Raw genomic sequence first — 14987 nt, 5'->3', positions numbered from 1 at the left:
ATAAATGGGTTTGCCTGCACAAGAGGCAGAAGATGCTAATCTTGACTGAATTTCTGCCTAGAGAGACTGTGGACAACTCTTTCATTTCCCCTACTGTGCTCTCTTTTATTTATTAATTGGAAAAGTTCAGGAGTGAAATCGTGCCTTTAGTGGGAATTAGGCAGGTCAGCTCTCCTGCTGGTATTGACATAGGAGCTGCATCTCTGAAACGTGGAACTGGCTGTTAGTTGATCTTCCTGCTTCGATATTGTAACTGTTAGGCCTGATCCAGGAAAGCACTTAAATGTCTCTGTAACTTTAGGCATGTGAATAGTTTTGCTTGTTCCGGTGGGAATTTTGACTTGCATCTGTGCTGAAGTGCTTTGCTGGATCAGGTCCTATGCCTCCACTGGAAGTCTCCTAGGAATATGACAGCATTGTCCCCCAAGGTAATATGACAAAAAGAGTCTAAATTTTACTTTTTAATTGAAGGTTCCCAAGTGAAAGCTATGCTTGGAAAATTCCTCTATCAACTTATCCATATTGTCTGTTTTTAAAAGATATAGTGTAAGGAGATGTGGACAGTGAGAGGTATTTGCTCTCAGTTTATTTAAAATGTAACTTTTGAAATATGATTTGCAGTTAGGTAGAACTAAAAAAAATAATTCTCTAAAACACTGTGAGGGTACTAAAGAAGCTGAGTTTAATGATGGTTACTGAAGGACAAATATAGTCTCTGTGCATAGGCATCAGTGTATTCAGAAGAAATACATCATTGTAAGTGTTTCCTGGTTTGGATCAATACTACTTTCATTGGTGTTTTGTTTCACTTTTGTTTGTTAGGTGGTGGGTGACTAGTATTTCAAAGTAATTAATATGAATTATTGTTATAGGAAAGCATTTTGGCAGTGAGCTGTTCTTGTGTAAGTTATAACTGGTGTACTTACACTGATTAAATTTTTGTGGATTTTTTTTTTTTTTTTTTTACGAGAAGGCATATGTGATTGTCTTTGAATTCAGAACTTCTCTATCAGAGATGCAGGCATATCAGATGTCACCAGCACAGAGCTTTCTGATCCTAGCTAGCAAACTGCCTTTGTCAGCATGTTAACATGGATATTAAAGGATATGAAAAGTCTTGCATGACCGAGCGGTGAACTTCATGTTAACTGTGCATTTAACAGTGCAAATCTTTAAAAGTGACATCCCTAGTGCAGCAATTAATTGATAAATTTTGCAGTTGTGGTTTGAGGAGCCTGCATATCTCTGGCTACTGTTTTGGCTTCAAGTACAAATGTTTAGTCAAGTCCTTTTCTGAAATGCTGTGAAGCCTTTAACACCCTGCAGTAGTGATGGTTGCTAATTAAATTAGTCTGCAAGGATGGTTAAGGACTGGGGCACCTTTCATACCAGGGAAACCCAAGAAAACTGGAAATGCTCAGCCTGTAGGAGCCGCAGGGGGACCTTGAAAAGGGTTTTAAGTACCTGATGGGATGGAATGAAGGAGAGCAGCAGACCCTTCTCAGTAGAGCCCGCTGCTAGGACAAGAGGCAATGGGCACAGATTAGAACACAGCAAATTCAATCTGGACACAAGAAAACATTTATCTATTGTTCAGGTGGCCCAACACTGGAATGGATTCACCAGACAAGTTGTGAAGTCTCCACCCAGCTGCACATGATCTGGGGCAACCTGCTGTAGCAAACCCTGTTTCAGCAGGGGTGTTAGACAAGGCAGCCCATCTTCTCCAGTGGTGTGTCCAACCTAAATGCCTCTGTGAATGAATGCATTACTTCTGTGATCCAGTAAAGGGGCTTATAGGTTATTTTATATATAAAATAACTATAACCATGTTCATGTTTTCATACATTTATGTGTGAAATCAGATGGTGCGCTAGATATACTTCAAGTATTCCTGTTTTAGCATTATGTGTGTTGTTGACCAAACCACTGGGCATATATATATATATATATATATATTTATGTATATATATATTATATATTTTTTTTTCTCCTGACTCCTGTATGTTCTTCCTCTAACCCTCTCCTGATTTGCCTAAAAATGTATTTAAATGTAAATCACTCTTGAAATGACTGGTTCCCTGTGGGGTTAATCGTGGATATAACTTTTAAAGGCCTTCAGCTTGCTTTGGTCCCACTTCTCTTATTCTTGTACAAGTGCAAACAGCCTTGGCAGCAAGGTCAGGCATTGTTATGTTTTTGGGGTTTTTTATTTTTGGAGGGGTTTGTTTTGTTTTTAGTTTTTATTGAGTATGAATGTTTTTGTGTTCTTGGGTTTTTTTTTTCCTTTTGGGTTTTGCTTTTTGTGGGATTCTTGGGGTTTAGGGTTGCACTTGTTTGTTTGCTTTTTTTAAGGATCTTTGGTCCTTATTTGGAAAGATATTTGGAATGCCTCTAAACACTTGTTTTTCATTAGTGTTTTCATCACTAAGTAGAATGAATGTTCTAAGAGCTGCTTAGCCAGCTAACCTGTTTTGTCTTAAGTCAGGAGGAACAAAACAATTTATAGATGTAATATTGGTAAGTAGAACTCTTCTAGTTTCATATATGTGGGAGGGAGCACAGTTGCAAATACTGAATACAACCCAATATCTGCAGAATCAGACCGAGTTTATGAATTGATGTTTGGAAATATGCTTTTTCTTCTGAGATTTGGGTAAGCAAATTATTTATCAATAAATACAGCCTTCAAAAATGCAGTCTTAATTCAGCATTTGGATTTAGAAGACCAAAGTTTCTTCCCATATACTTTAATGGCATCAGAAATATTGGAAATTGCTTTTGATTTTCTAAATGTGATTGTAAGGGTGACAGATGGCAAATTGATATGTTTTGGTGTGCAGCTTAGATTAGTACAATCCAAGAACCATTTTTAAGGTGAACAATGAATTTTATACTTGAATTAGATAAATATCTGATACATACCTTAGGAAATACTGTTTTAGGTAAATAAGTCTGTGAACAGATACTCTGTTGTTTTTTAAATGTTTATTTATTTCTTCATATCTGTGATTTCAGGTTAAAGGTTCTTACAGAGTATAATGTTAAATGTTACATATTCATTTTGTATGGGTACAAAGGGAAAAATATAGTGTATACTGTTTTATTTATTAACTCTGTAGCTCAGAAAAACTTTTTAAATGTCATGATTGCAGTTTAAAATGTCCCTAGGTCTCTGCTGGAATTATTCAAATAAAAAGTTTGATTATTAATGTATTTGTGATGTCCTTGTCTAACAATGAAAAAGGATTCTGTTATAGTATTGACTATTTCCAGTTTAAAAAAATTAAATGCATAGCAGATGTAAAAAGACCCAAAACACCTTAGCAAAAGCAATTACATGATTTAGTTTTTTCAGAGAAAAGTGATAGCTATTTTCTAATTCTGTTTTTCAGTTTCCATAGCTAGACGCGTCCAAGACCCTTTAGCTGAGCTAGTGAAAATCGAGCCCAAGCACATAGGAGTTGGAATGTATCAGGTAAGATAATACGTATCATTTAATCAAAGTAATCTGTCATGATATAGAGCAACACCAAAATGCTGCTTTATAATTGCCAACTAGTTATGTCTCCTTTAAAAGACGTTTTCAGTGTTGATGGAATGGTAGTAAATACTTAGAAGCCATAAACTGCCTTTTTAAAAATCTCTACTTTTAATGATTGTGATTGAGACTCTGAAATGGCTGTAGCCAGATGTATAGTCTATTAAAAACATCAAATCAGACAGGTAACCTGATCTGTAAAGCTTTCTCTTTTTCTGTATTGTTACAGCAATGGGGTTTTAGCTCTTTGTGTAAAATACAATGAGATATTGATCCTCCATTTAGAAGCCATTAATTTGTACTGTTAGGTGCATTCCTTTTTAGAAGTTTGTAATAAAAGGGTTTGTTTTGAAGCTTTTCATTTAGTAAAGCTGAATTGGAAATTGTTTGACAGTTGTGATTTTTATACATTTTTGTAGGTTATTTCTGAGAAGAAACTTTTACTTTCCAAGTTTCTTTACCAAGAGCATTATGTTAAGAAGTGGTACATAAGTTATTGTCATTTTACAGCATATTGGCATTGATTCAGGAAAGCATTTATGCATGTGCTGAAGTCCCACCAAATAAAGAAGCAAAAGAAAAAAATTACCCAGAAAATATGGCATGTGCTTTTCTCTGTATTTCTGAAACTATAGAACATGAGTAAATTTGAAAGACTACAGCAGAATTCAGAACAGAAAGCATAGAACTTGGATCTGCTCATGGATCTGCTCTTTCAGGTCAGCTCATGAGCATTAACGGGATAGAATGCAATTAGCAGCCTAGAATCCCTTGCTGCCACTCCTAAAGGTGGTGTGACAAAGAGAAGGTGTTAAGAAAATCTGCCAACAAATGTATGTCCGGTTTTGTTTTTACGGAACTGAGGTCAGCATTTTAGTTGGTTAAAGTAGAATTCAGAACTGCTTTTTTAAGTCCTACTTGTATTACCACAGATGATAGAACTTACTCATGTTGCTTGCTAACTGCAAACTTATTGGTAAACCTAACTTAAATAATCTTTTGGTATCAATTGTACCATACTCTTTGAGGGAAATTGTAGTGAAGGGCAGAAACACTGCAGATTTCTTTAACATATGTATCCAGATTTCAGTAAAAAATGTGTTCTAATGGTGGCAGCTATAAACATGGGTGTGGTCATCTGGCAAAAAGATAAGCTTCAGTCTGAAGTGTAGTTGGTTTCTTTACTTGTGGAGACCCAGGGCTTTAATTTATAACAGGAGCAGTGATATGTTGAAACAAAAATAATGGGAAGTGATACAAATTTTTGTTCATCCTTGCTTTAAGGAAAAAAGTATTTAAAAAAAAAACTTGAAATGCTGTTTCAGCATTTAAAGAAGTTGATTGATTTCGTTTTTTTTTTAAACAATAGTTCCAAGATGGAATATTTTACTATTTGCAGTATACTCTGAATTTTAAGTACTCGGAACTTGCATTGCGGTGACTAGAAGATACTGATTTAAATGCACACCCATGTCCTGTGGCCCATGTGGACATTGTACAAGCATACATCTACTGCAAAAAGACATGGAATTGGTGGTGGTCATATGGTTTTGAGATCATGATAGTATGAGATGAATGTTGCAGTGAACAATATTGCAACGGCTCACTGCAGTCTCAGAGACTGAAGCTGGTGTCATTTTTTCATTCATTGAGAGCAAGGTAAGAACCATATTCCTGGCCCTTCCAGAGAAGCTTCTTGATCCACTACAGGTATGTTGCGAGTAAATGCCCAACTGTGTTATTTGTAATTGTCCAAATTGGTTAGATGAAAAATTTCAGAGAAATAAATCCTAGAAGCCTAGGAGAGAGGTAGGCCTCAAATACTGTTCATTTCTAGCTATATGTATTTTTAATTCTTGTCATGCTTTCAGTAAATCTAAGGTAGATACACATCCTCTTGGAATTCTTAAGAATCACCACAGAAGCTATAGCGTGCTTGTTCAAAGATACATAAATTTCTCAAGTGCTGGATCTTAGTGACATTACTGAAATCAAATTTGCACTCTTAAAAACAGAGTCAGAAGGTTTGCTGCCCTCTGGCCATGGCACCTCTCTTGTGGCACAGGAAGGGAATGGGAGGAGAAGAGGAATTAAGCTTTTCTGTCTTGTCTTCCTTTTAGAGAGAGAGCCACTTGCTGGTGTCTCAGAGGACAGGCATGGAAAAAGCTTTTTTGTTGTACAGGGAGTGCCAGAGTAATGGCTGATATAATCCCTCAGATAAAGAGTATTTCAGGTACAGAATTTTATAATATCCAAGGCAACTTGAAAGGTTTTATTACATTTTAATTTATAATCTAAATGCTGGCTGCAGCTTTTTATTAATTTCTGTGGTGAAATATGCAGTGCGCAGTCTAGATCAGAGATACAGCAGTCTTTTCACAGAGGTTTTTGCTTTCTTAGCCTATTGTAACTTTAAACCTAGCATTTAAATATGACCTTTCCTTTCTTAAACACCCTGAAATTGATATTTAAGAGTCTGACAAATGCAGGTTTTGTCATTCTTGCCCTGAAAGAGGGATAGTGATTAGTGTGTCAGCAATTAGGCAGAGGCAGGCTGAGACTGTGCTGCTGCCCATGACCATGGAAGCAGTATAGCACAGGCAACATGGTGATTTCTTGAGGGATGGTTGCACACTCACTGTGTGTTGATCAAAGAGTGAATTCCCTGAGGGGATGGTCCTGCCTTTTCTGGTACTCCTGCCCAAGTGCCCAAATCTTTTTGTGATGTTTGTAATGGCTACATGATGTCCTGAGTTGGCATAACAGAGAGGCAGCAGTGCACAGCTTGCAGGGGAGTGGAGCTGGGGCAGATGCCTTCACAGCAGCCTCACTGACTTGGGACATGGCCTCTGCCAGAGGTCCCAAACTACTCTGCTTGAAAGGCAGTGGCAGAGACAATAATTTGTCTCTTCTCAGAGATTGAAGTGAGAGATGGTGAAGCAGAACCTGCCTCATGAAGGCTGTAGCTTTTGTAATGAGGCTGTGGTACAGGAACATTGTGTGTTCAGCTGAGTGACCCCTTTGGGCAGGAGATGCTCTGCTGCTGTCAGCAGTGATAGCAGTGCTACAGGAAAGTGAAGTGCTCATGTGCTAAATCCACTGCTAACAATATGAGCTTGCCCAAAGTCTGTGCAGTGTGTGCTGCACAAAGAGAACTGAGAGCAGGGGCTGCCTCTTCTCCAGTTGCTACTTCCATGGGATTTTGGATCCCTCCCATCTGGTCTCTTGGTATTCAGTGTGCACATTTGTGAGAATATTGGTGCTCTCTAGTTTTTCTAATGCAACTTTTCCAAGCAAATCTGCTCATCTGGGTGTGGATACTTTGGATATGGAATTGCAAGTTTCCAAGTAGCAGGAGATCTGTGTAAATTGAGTCCCATGAGCTGGGATTTGTTTACTTATTTTAGATGAAAAAAAATGGAAACTTGAACTTGGCCACCTGCTTTTATTCTCATTTCAATTTATGATTGAGTTTGTGCACTGCCAAGAAAATCAGGTTTGTCAGAGAAAAATAAACAGGCCCCAGATCTCCTAACAGGTATTTCCTTAAACAAAGAGAAGCACAACCTGATTTATTAGAGCCTTTCTCAGACTAAATTCCAATTGCCTAAAGGTCCTTGTCTTCCTTCATCTTTATCTCATTAGGAAAATTGTTCTTTCCTCCCAGACAGGAACCTAGCCAAAATTAATTTATCACCTTCAGGCCATATTAGTATGATTTCTTCTGTAGTTGAACATGAAGGTGATGCCCAGATTCTGCCTGATACAGAATATATTTGCATTGCCACCTCCCTATGCCAGTTGAAAGTTAAATTTCTATTCTGGGAGAAGTAGTTAGTGGCTCAAGACTTTATTATGCTGTACACTGAATTTTGGCGATGAATTACCATTGCAGTTGTAGTGATCTTGGAAGTTATAGATAAGAGCTGAGAACAAAGCTGCTTCACAAAGATTGTGGCTAGGGAATTTGATTTCAGAGCAAAGAAAATGAGTAAGAAGACAAAAAAATCTTTACTCTCAAATAAAAACCCAACTTTTCAGAGCTGAGTGAAGCAGCACTAAGCATAAATTTTCATCAAAGTAAAGAGGGGAATTAAATTAATATACTTTTAAAACACCAAATCCTGCAATTGTGTTAAAAGGCAGAGAAATGAGAAATAGAGCTAAAGGAATATGTTAAGTTTAGTTGGTCTTTTGGTGTTCTTTTGATGTACAAAATCCCTGGATCCTAAAAAAAAAATCCAGTAACCTCTAGAGAAAGAGATAGATAGAGGTCAAACTTATCTGTAGCCTGTGAATAAAATATGTGATCTGTGTTGTAGGTTTAGAATTTTTGACAAATTCAGTGTAATATTAAAAAATGTGCCCTTTGTCTGATCTTGAAAATCCAGCATCCTATTTGGTTTTTATAATTTCTAGAGTCCAAAAATCTGTTCATAATCAATTTTTGGGTGTGGTAACATCTTCACTGTTGAACATGTTCAGAAAATTAGCATCCTAAAAGGATGTAAGGGATATGTAGTTCTGTGACCTCTGAAGTGGGAGAATACTTGATTACAGATGTACCTGGAGCATTCTGTGTCAAATAAAATCTGTAAACAATACTCTTAAGTAGTATTCCCTCAAGAAAAAAAAAAAAAGTTTGAACTAAGTTTTGGTTTGTTTTCTATATAATGCTGGAAGGTCCTGATCAAAGGAGTGTTTCATAAAGCCTAATCAAAGTGTCTGATTATAACTGAATCTAGAAATGTCTTGTTCCTTTCCACATTCCTTTCCATGGTCTTCTAGTTATTGAAGTGCATTGCTTTTGCATTTGATTATTACTTGCAGGAAGTTTTATTGTTTCAGTTGCAATTTGATATTCATTCTAGGCTTGAGTTTTTCCCCCAAAGAAGATGGGTATGTTTTGGTAAATGACAGCGCAACTTTAGAAAATGCTTTTAGTCAGATAAAATTTCTCTTTAGTTAGACCAGTTCTCTTAATTATGACATTGCAGATATAAACCACTTGAAAATCCACAGTCCAGCTAGTTAATAGTGAGGTATCTCACTGGAGGTTTGTCTCAGTTGGAAAGGAAGGAGCTTTTTTCTTTCCCTTAGAAGTCTGTGTAGCATGCTGTCTGCTATTGCAGGCCATCCTTGCCTGGCTCCTTCCTTCCTTGTCCCAGGGCCAGTGAGGGGCAGCTGATAGACAGTGGTGGAGAGATGTTACTGGTCTCTCCTGCATGTGGCTGAAATTGCATGTAGCCCTTCTCATTTGTTGTGTTCTTTAATTGTCTTCATCCCTCAAAAGATGTCTGTGGATGCCATCATCACTGCTGAGATGTTTTTTTTTTTTACCTCCAGCTGGTCCCTCTGTAAGTGGAGGACTATTAAACCTCCTGTTGTGAGGGGTGTTATTAACCTCACTTTTGACAGCAGTACTTCTTAAAATTTTATTTTTATGGTGAGCACCTATCGTTCATATTATTTGCTTGAGACAATCTGACTGTATATTTGATGCAATGGAGATATCTGAGAGCTGAACTATAATAACATTTTAGAAATACAGGGGTCAAAATGGAAGACATCAGAGGTATCAGGGATACCTCTAAGTGTCGGAGTATGACCAGGTATAGTTGGGTCAGCCTGATTCAGCTGTGGGCTGAAAAATTCTCTGCATTATTTTTATTGTCTTTACTGCTACAGAATCTGGCTCATCCCTTGCACTGCAAGTATTTATTTGTTAGACCTGTTCTTACAAAACCCCAGCAAACAGAACTCGGTAGCTTTGTTTGGGTAAAGCAAATGTTGTATTGTTTCACTAGTAATGGAAACTTGAAAATTTGTCTTAAAATAGAAAGATTCTAACAAAAAATAAAGCTGTGAAGTAGTTAGTGATTGCAAACAAGTTGCCAGAATCCAAACACTGGTCATCACAAAGAATCAGTGTTTTGAGAAAAACTTTATCTTATTTTTATTTTTTTTTTCCTCAGAATGGATACATAGTTTTAAATGGTGAAATATATAAGACTTTGTATCCTTCTTGGTGTCTGATTTTGGTTATATCTTCTTCATGTAGTACACTTTTATTTAATAGCATGGAGCAAAGTATTGGAGCTGATTGTTTTTCAGGAGTGTGTGCTTTTCACTGAATATTTAAAGAATTTATTTCACTTCCTTATTTTGGGGGTATATGAGTAGTTAGGTGTGTTACTTGGATAGCATAGGAGAATCACTCATGTATTATGTGAGTATGATGACACGATATGCAAGAGTGTCTTTTTTAAACCTCTGAGGTGAGATTGTCAAAACAGCCTCAAACTTGAGCTTGCTATATTAAGCTTACTAAAACAAGTTTGTGTGGATTCGCAACTTACATTTCTTTGATTAAGATAATGGGATGTCTTATTAGGTGAGCAGTGCTTTATTTTGTGTGATTTGTATAGCTCCTGTGTTCAGCAGGAATGTTGTTTGCTGGTCAGAATTGTAGGTTGCAGGTTTCAACATCAAGCTGAACAGCCTGTCTACAAAAGGCTTCAGCATTCCGTTTGTGTAACTGAATATATACATGCAGTTCAGCAAAGAATTGAACCTCCTTGGATAACCCTGGAATTTCATGGGCATGTTTATAGTTTTCTGTTCTTAAATTGAAGTGGTTGCCTACAGAGAATCTTTGCTTAAACAAAGCAAAGTCTAAGGGCGAGAATACCAACACTGAGTTATGTGTATCTTGCATTAATCAAACAACTTAGTAATAAATGTAAATCACTCCTTTTTGGCAGTATATGGCAGCCGTCTGGTTATGGATGTACCTTAAGTTGAAAAACCTAATAAAAGGAGATATGCTAGTGGACTGGAATCTGAAATGAAAGAAACTAGACATACTTAACATAAATTTTAAAAATAGGCTAAAGTATATGTTGCCATTATTGTAAATTAAAAAAAAAAAAGTAACTGGACAAATTCTGGGCTGCTTCTGTATTGAATCTCATCTCTGAATAAACTCGCTGGGACTTTAAAGACAGGGACATGCAGGATAGTATTTCACTGTGCTCCTAGCTCTGCTCTTCAATAAAGGAAACTTAAACCTCTCCTGTGTACCTGTAGCCTCCTGCTAAGAGATTATTGTTGCTGAATGTTTTTGCAGCATGCTGCAAATGATTGCTTGCCTTGAAATTTGTGGAAAAGGGAGAGAAGTACTCAAGATGTTAAGATTTACAAAAACTTTTTGAGGGACAGGGTGTGGTACAGGCTGTACCTATAAAATATTAAGAGCACTCCAAAAACCCAGTGTCTTGTCAGTAAGGAAAAAGGTCTATTTATTTCTTTACTTAAATGGGTATGTAGGCTGGTGAATAGGTTTCTGCTTAATACAGGATTTTTAGCATTGTGCAAGTTATGGAATCCTTAATTTTCCTGTAGTAGTGATGAAATATTAGCTCTGTGAGGAAAGCAAGCAAAAAGAATCACAAGAATCACATGTGCTCTTTGCCCAACATCATTTTTAGGGTAAATTATGAGCTTTTCATTTTATAAAGTAAAGCTCTGTGAACCAAGCCATCTGACGTCCAATGGGAGCAAAGTTTTTGCAGACAGCTTTGCCAGGGAGAGGTAATAACCCCATAATGTTTTGGATGTTTCCCCACCCCACTGAAGTAGGTGAACAAAACTTAAGAATGTTTTCCAAGTAAGTTGCACCTCTGGCAAGTTTGTGTAATTTAATCTTCAGCAGCGGTTCTGCTGACTGCCAGGAGTGGTTTATAGATCCTGTAACTTGGCAGTCTCTCTGGTTGCATCTACCTATTCTCTGGCTGGCAAAGAGAAAGCAAATGTTCTGCCAGCAAAGCTCAATAAACTTTTGCTGGTCTATTACAGCCATTTGCAACAAAACAAAGGGATATAGAAAGAAATAACTGTCATGTTATTAGTTGTTTTAGCTAGTACACTGTATTTACTGGCATCTCCTGGAAAACATGCCAGCTCAATGAAGTGAGATGCTGCCCCTTTAAGGAAATGAGGCAAAATGTGTGTGCATGTGTATTTACAAAGAGTGCAAGAGCACAGTGGTATCACCCCATCTGCACATGTCACTCATGAAGCTGCCTGTGGACTGCATCTCCTTTTGCTGCTGTCACCAAAAATGCACTGTGGACAGCATTTGAACACTTGTCAGAGACGTGCCTCTGTAAGCAACTTTGACTGCAGGTAAATTTTAGGCATTACTGCTAATAATCCCCTACTCACACCACTGCTATTTATTGTTAGAGTTTGTACCTGCATATGTGGGCTTTTACAGAGCTGCTGAGGTTGTAGGAAAAGTAGGGAAGCTCCAGAAGTGTTAGTGTACTGAGGTGGGATGATCTAAGGGTGTTGATAGGAAACAGCTGCTGGACAGATTTGCCCTCCCTGTCAGTTTGTTTGATTGCTTAATTACCAGTTCTCTTGGCAGAAGTTGGCTAGGAAGTTTTTTGTCACCATGTGACAACAGACTTGTGATTCGTGCTGTAATAGGGTTAAAGTGATGTGTGTTATTGTTCATGAAAAATATGTGCAAAGGTTGTTTACTTCAATAAAAGCAGCACATTGAAAATCCTGAGCAGGATTGCCCAGATTAGGGTACCCTCTCTGCAAACCTGTTTAATATTTGTTTGATTTTTTTTTTTTCCAGTTTTGTAAATGTGCTTGGGCAGAGCAAATTCAAACACAGGGGGGCCACCTGAGTGAAGATCCACCCAGGCATATTAAACTTTTTGAAAGACTGCTCTGATGGGAGAGCCAAGTGGCAAGAGGAGCAAAATGGGACTTTTGAGGCAACTCTGCTTGATATGGCTTCTCTGTGCATTGGATTGGAAAAACTTGTTTTGACTTGGTTGACTAAAAGCTGAAAGAGAAAAGACAATGATAAAGTCTGTCTTTGTAATAGTATTTTGATTGAACAGCTTCTGAAATGTGTGAGATGCTATTGGGTTTCCTGTTTACATTTCAAGTGTTTAATAACTTAAAGTGAAAATACACAAGTTTAACACTGAAGAATTGTTCAGCTCCTTTCATCTAGGTTTCAGTTAAATTTTGATAACTAAAGTTCTTTACATTTTTGAGACACTCTTAAAAATACTACAGTAAAAAACGACAGAGAGCTGCAGATTACTTGTGGCATTACCTGTACCCATTATGAGCTGTTTGTGAATTTGTGCTTCAGGCTCAGTTATCTTTTAAGTGAAGTAAATTAATTTCTAAGATGTTTTATTATTAATTGTATTCAGATTTTAATATAAATATTATAATGATGAAATTGTTCAAACGATTGCCATAGTAAAAAACATCTCTTTAGTGTCTAAAGTCAGGTAAAAGTGGCAGTAGGGATGTGAATCACTTGGTTTGAGCGTGTGTGGGGGCCCAGTTTAAACATTGCAAATGTAAATATTATTTGTTGCTGGAATTCCATAGTCACTGCTTGCTGTGCAGTGGTCATCTGTTGCATCTGTTGTTTTGGTTTCATGAATTAACAGTATATTCATTTGGCTCATAAGGAAAACTACTAATACTATCGTGCTTTTGAGTGATTCCATGTGAGTTTGTAGCACAGCAGCTGTTGATTTGATACCCAAAAATCTGAAATGAGCAATAAGTTTCTGCTTTCTTTCAGTAGGAGAACAGAAGTGGCAATTAAAATTCTTATGATACTTTAAAACCATAAATGGTTTGCTAATATATATGGTTTAATTGGTTGGTATTAAATAAAGTAAGAACTAGATGTTTTGCAATGACATTCATAAAATAATTATTTTTATGTAGTTTGAACAAATACTAAATTACGGAATGCTGAAAGAATTCTTTCATATGTTTACTTAGGCGATGAATTAATTTTTCTCATTAACTATTTACTATAAAATTTAAGTAGCTAATAAAGTTCATACATTATGATAATGTACATATTTGTTTTAATTTGACCTGTGATAAATTTTTCTTCTCTCTTGAAGAGTAAGAAGTAAGATGAACTGTAAATGAATGTAGGAGGAATTCAAGTTAGTGTTGCTGTTCCTCATGATAATTTTATGACAGTTATGTTGTTCAACAGACATCACTGAAAACTGTAGTCTTTTTTCACTGAGACAATGTAGCATGCAAGATTTCTGTGATGTTTTGTAATTTGTTGCTTTTTAGATTTTTATCTTGCTAATAACACTTATCCTAACAAACAGTTTTGAAAAAAACATTTTAGAAACTAAAATCGTGTTTCACTAGACAGTGATTAATATCTGTGACCTTTATTTTTGTATCAGGAACATAAATATACACTTTTTTCTGTGTCAGTCATTGTCTAAGATTTCATCTTTGTTCTGCTTTCCATTACATACCATGAATTATATGAAATTAATTTAATCGCTACTCCAAACAGAAATTAATGTGCCCTAATCCAGAGTTACGTTGTTTGCTTTTACAACTGTAAGTCATAAGTAATTAATTTTCCTTGGAAAATTAATTCACTTACCATTCCCAGTAGCATCATATGTTGACACAGGGTTATAGATAGTTTAATATTTTTGTTCAGCATGTTGGCTTCAACTTTGGAAGACCTTAAAGCAAAACAAATTCAAATTTACTCAACTGTATATAATTCAGGGTTATTTAAAGTGAATGTTGTCTTTATTGCTGTCAACCAGCTGATGATGATGATTCTAAAATTATATTCAGTCTTCCAGAAAACTAAAGTCTATGGACATACATGATTTATTTCTTTGAAAGCAAAAAAAAAAAAAAATGTTTCATATCACACATTTGGATAACAGGGCCACTGGAATCTCATCAGTAGTAGAAAAATTTAGCTCCGTGGAGAGCATAACTATGTATTACAAAGCCTTGGGCTAAGAAGCTCTGTTTTTCCACCTGCCTCGTGTTGCTTGAGATATTTATAGGATTCATGACTCCTGTTGCACTCAGAAATTTCCTAAGTTGCCTTAGTTTGGAATGTTTGTTTTGTTTTCTATATAGTCGTGGACAGAAGGGCATCTCTTTGCAGCTCCAAAGGGCATCTCTTTGCAGTTCCAAAGGGCATAATGGGCGCTTGTGTGGGTGGCCCTGTTCCCCACAGCTGACTGTCCTTCATAAATGGCATTGAGTGGTGGGGGCCAGAAGTCTTCAGGAATAAGAGGTGCAGCTTTTAAGTCTAATCTTTCATGTTTGCCGGGAGGACCTCTTTTCTTTTTTTTTTTTTTTTTTTTTTTTTTTTTTCTTTTTTTTTTTTCTTTTTTTTTTTTTTTTAATCTGTGCAGCTCCATAAAACATGGTGTTTATTACTTTGGTTTATTTTTATTTATTTAAGCCTCCCAGCTGAAACTCCAGTGATGGCAGTGTAGCAGTTCAAACAAGCAAGGCTTATTTTATAAATGTGCCTTTGTGAGTTGGTGGCAGCATTTTGCCTGAAAGCAAGGGGTTGATATCAGTGACATTTAATTTAAAATTT

The 14987-nt window shown here is 36.6% G+C and overlaps 1 protein-coding gene across 2 annotated transcripts in view; it reads left to right on the top strand.

Moving 5' to 3' along the window:
• Nucleotides 1-14987, top strand: part of SRBD1 (S1 RNA binding domain 1) — a 123496-nt gene that overhangs the window by 69935 nt on the left and 38574 nt on the right. For both annotated transcript variants that reach the window (XM_068185886.1, XM_068185887.1), the window contains one exon: nt 3396-3478. In XM_068185886.1, coding sequence (XP_068041987.1) covers nt 3396-3478 — 83 coding nt within the window. The remainder of the gene's footprint in view (nt 1-3395; nt 3479-14987) is intronic.

This window comes from Anomalospiza imberbis, chromosome 3 (assembly GCF_031753505.1).
Source record: "Anomalospiza imberbis isolate Cuckoo-Finch-1a 21T00152 chromosome 3, ASM3175350v1, whole genome shotgun sequence".
NCBI lineage: Eukaryota > Metazoa > Chordata > Aves > Passeriformes > Viduidae > Anomalospiza > Anomalospiza imberbis.
This window is presented reverse-complemented; position numbering and strand designations above follow the sequence as displayed.